Genomic DNA, 3519 nt, shown 5'->3' with positions numbered 1-3519 from the left:
CCAAATGCCACTGAAAAAAATTCGTTCGTTTATCCGCCTAACGCTGGTGAATTTCTCACTGGTAAGAAATCACTAAAGTTGGATGCAGTTCTACTTCAAGTGAATAAATTCACTGAAATTTATTAATATATTCATTATATAAGTTCGCGCTATTGTAAACGGTTGATGCGATGTCTATAAATCTCATAACATTTCTTCACTTGAATATATCACTAGTTCAAATCCACCATTAGGAACGCTTAAGGTAACTTCGCCCTAATACATTGCATAGAACTATAAAACCATTCATTTTCGGGTTTCGACCGATCTGCGCCATGTGTGTATCTTGTTCTAGGCAGAGGACACTGCTCGTTCAAGCTCTCTAAATCACTCATACTTCTTGAAGGTTGCATCTTCTATTCGTACGATCATTCCTCATAATGTCTTAACAGAGTTTTGATTTGGTAAACAAGCTAACCAGTCCAGAATCTGGAGCCCCTATTCATTTAACCATTCCATGATTTTTCGTATTTTATGAATTGATGCCAAATTACCCAAATTACCCGACGTCTCACATATCTCTGGAAGCTTAGAAAAATAGATTGGTTCTATAGTTATGAAACGCAGTGTACATTGACCTCAAAATAAATTGTATAGCGAAAAAAATTAATTTATAATAATAATTGCGCTGCGATGGCATTAATATGCAAGTACCGAAATATGCCGTAAAACAGCAATATATATTAAACTTACTCAAAAACAAATAGTTTTTGCTCCCATCATATATTCGCATTGAATTTTATTCAAATTCGATGAATATCTGTTTGATTCAGCTAAACATTGAACATTCCTATCAAATCCGTGCAAATATTTTCCAATTGACAGTTCTAACCATCGCCGCCAGCAGCAGTAAACATTTATTTTCAGAAAAGTTCTTCCCCAATTTTAGAGCTAAATTAGCGGCGACATACATTATTGAATCAAGCAAATGTGTTAGCGCAAGCATGAGTACCCTTCAGTAAGTGACTTCCGATCGGGATCAACAACCGCGGTCGGCTTGTTCTGTGTTTCTTAGCATGAATTCGGAATCTAACGGAATATATTTTTCTTCCTTTTTTAGTGCAAAAATAGAAAACATTTGCAGGCTCTGCTTGTCCGGCGATGACAACTTGGAATCTATTTTTGGTGATAGTGGAAACGAACTGCTGCAAGTGATAATTTATGACTGCACATCGGTCAAGGTACGTATTAATTATTAGCTGCGAGTGCGCCTTCGTCGGATCAATTTCACTTGCTACGGGACATGGAATCAATGCTGTATAGATGTGTTGATGTCTTGTAGTTTATTCAACAGATTCTATTAAACAATTTCAACTCAATTGAAACTGCTCAGATAACATACATCGCATTTTTAGGTATCCGCTAAACTTGGATATCCTACATCTATATGTACGCCATGCAAAGGTAAAGTGGAAAACTTCTACCGATTCCGTGAGCAGTGCATTCAAAACGATGAATATTTACGATCGACCTTTCTCGAACCGGAGGTGGTTATAAAAACAGAACCGGATTATGTCATCGCCACCGGATACGAGGAAGATGATGGGGACGACGACGATGATATCAATGAGGACGACATTGAGGAATGGGATGAGTCGGAATCGAACGAAGCTCTCGAGGAGATGCAGATCGATGGAAGATCGGTGGATGGTGACATTACAGCGCAGTCGGATTATCTGCTTGGGAACGGGCTTGATTTCTCGGGTAATCTCACGCCCACCCATATGTTCAAATGCGAATTCTGCTCGACCGAGTTCCCCATTCTGGAACAACTCGAAAAACACATCATAAATCACAAGGAGGAGAAGATATTTAAATGTTTCTATTGTCCAAAGACGTTTCATTTCGCTAAGAATTTAAACATGCATGTGGAGTACATTCACTCGAAGGTGAAATATTCCCAGAAAAGCATTAGTAGGAGCATCAGCTTCGCACAGAATCTTCTAGTCAGCAACGATAAGGGCACAAGTTTGTCGAACAATACCGGTAGCATAAATATCAACAACAACAATATCAGCGGTCGCAGTGCAAAATCATTGCAATCGCAATCGTTTGCATCAGCAAATCGTTTGGGGTCTACCCGTATTAGCAATCATGAGTGTCACGTGTGCCACAAATCGTTCAGTGATCTTCGCCAACATATGCTACTGCACGACGGTGAGAAACCCTACAAATGTGATATATGCTCCAAATCTTTCTTCAATGCATCTACCCTTAAAACCCACTATCGTGTACATAGCGACGAGAATCCGTTCCGTTGCACCACGTGTACTAAAGTATTTGATAACGCCCGCAGCTTGGAACTTCACTACCGCACCCATACGGGTATACACGGGGTACCGATTGATGAATCACCTGTCGTATTTATTATTGTTCTTTCTTCTAGGTGAGCGTCCTTATTCGTGTGATGTGTGTCTGAAAAAATTTTCCTGCTCTTCGAATCTTAAACGCCACCGGAAATTACACGACCGAGATTGAGGACTTAAAAAGTGATGGCAGGATGCGTCATGAAAATATTGTTAATAGCAGCCAAAACCAAATATTTGGCGAAACTTGACCAACAAGGTGAAGTTGAAGAGTTACACATTACTAGCTAAGCGATTACATTTTCAAACGCACAGTAAACGAAATGCGTTTCTCCTAACCAGGCAGCCGAGTATCTGCATTTAACCGTAACGTATCAGACGAAGGCATTTTAGGGCCGCGCAGCCTCAGCAAAACTGTTAGCTAATCAATAGTAGTATAATCGCCAACAAATTAAGGTAAACATTGAGGAGGGAAAATATCACACTCACCATCACAGGGTGTTGTCATCAAATGCTAATCCTACCCCCACAAGAGCATGTAAAGTATCTAAGTCATTGTATTTATTTTTAACTTATTGTCTAGTCGTTATTCAAAGATTTTAGTGCGTAACAAAATATGTTTTTATTTACTTGTTGGCTTATGGATAAGAAAGCTATTACATCCGCAATATCAGCACATTGTACGAATATTATCACTATTAAAGTGACGATTGAATCGTCGAAACGACCTTACCATTGTTTATTCTGTATTTGAATTGTTTGTTTGAGAAACCCCATTTGTCCATGTTTCCAGTTATCACCACGGGCGGCACTGCGATAGATATACAATTTGATTCATTGTTTACGGACGCCTTAAGATGAAGGTGGAAGGAAGCCACAAATGGCTGCCACAATGGCGCTCATTTATTTCATCTCCCTCCCTCACCCCTCTCCTGAAAAGCAGTAATTTTGCGAAACAGTGTGAGAAAAAGATCATTTTCGCACACTCCTCATCAAGTAATATCAAGCAAACTCTAATCGATTGCTCACAAGATATTAAATTTTAATCTGCCGTCGCAATGTTCAATGAAAAACGTCGGAAAACTCGAGTTAGTGCTCTGAAAGTTAAATTTTCAATTTGCCGCAATGGTTTTGTTTGTATTAGACCCATTCCACGAGGTTATGCACCAGAGAA

General features: G+C 39.3%; 1 protein-coding gene across 1 annotated transcript; it reads left to right on the top strand.

The window, feature by feature from the left end:
- Nucleotides 1–868: 868 nt before the first annotated feature.
- Nucleotides 869–3087, top strand: LOC129776858 (zinc finger protein 354A-like). Its single transcript, XM_055782747.1, has 4 exons — nucleotides 869–997; nucleotides 1100–1220; nucleotides 1395–2364; nucleotides 2426–3087. The coding sequence occupies exons 1-4, from the start codon at nucleotides 984–986 to the stop codon at nucleotides 2515–2517; spliced, it is 1197 nt and encodes a 398-aa protein (XP_055638722.1). The 5' UTR covers nucleotides 869–983; the 3' UTR covers nucleotides 2518–3087.
- The last annotated feature ends 432 nt before the right edge of the window (nucleotides 3088–3519 follow it).

Source organism: Toxorhynchites rutilus, chromosome 3, assembly GCF_029784135.1.
Source record: "Toxorhynchites rutilus septentrionalis strain SRP chromosome 3, ASM2978413v1, whole genome shotgun sequence".
NCBI classification, from domain to species: domain Eukaryota; kingdom Metazoa; phylum Arthropoda; class Insecta; order Diptera; family Culicidae; genus Toxorhynchites; species Toxorhynchites rutilus.
This window is presented reverse-complemented; position numbering and strand designations above follow the sequence as displayed.

What these genes read in the sequence shown, in the direction of transcription:
- LOC129776858 (XM_055782747.1), top strand. An exon ending in ATGACTGCACATCGGTCAAG is followed by an intron (nt 1,221 to 1,394) that starts GTACGTATTAAT and finishes TCGCATTTTTAG; the next exon opens with GTATCCGCTAAACTTGGATA. An exon ending in TCACTACCGCACCCATACGG is followed by an intron (nt 2,365 to 2,425) that starts GTATACACGGGG and finishes TCTTTCTTCTAG; the next exon opens with GTGAGCGTCCTTATTCGTGT.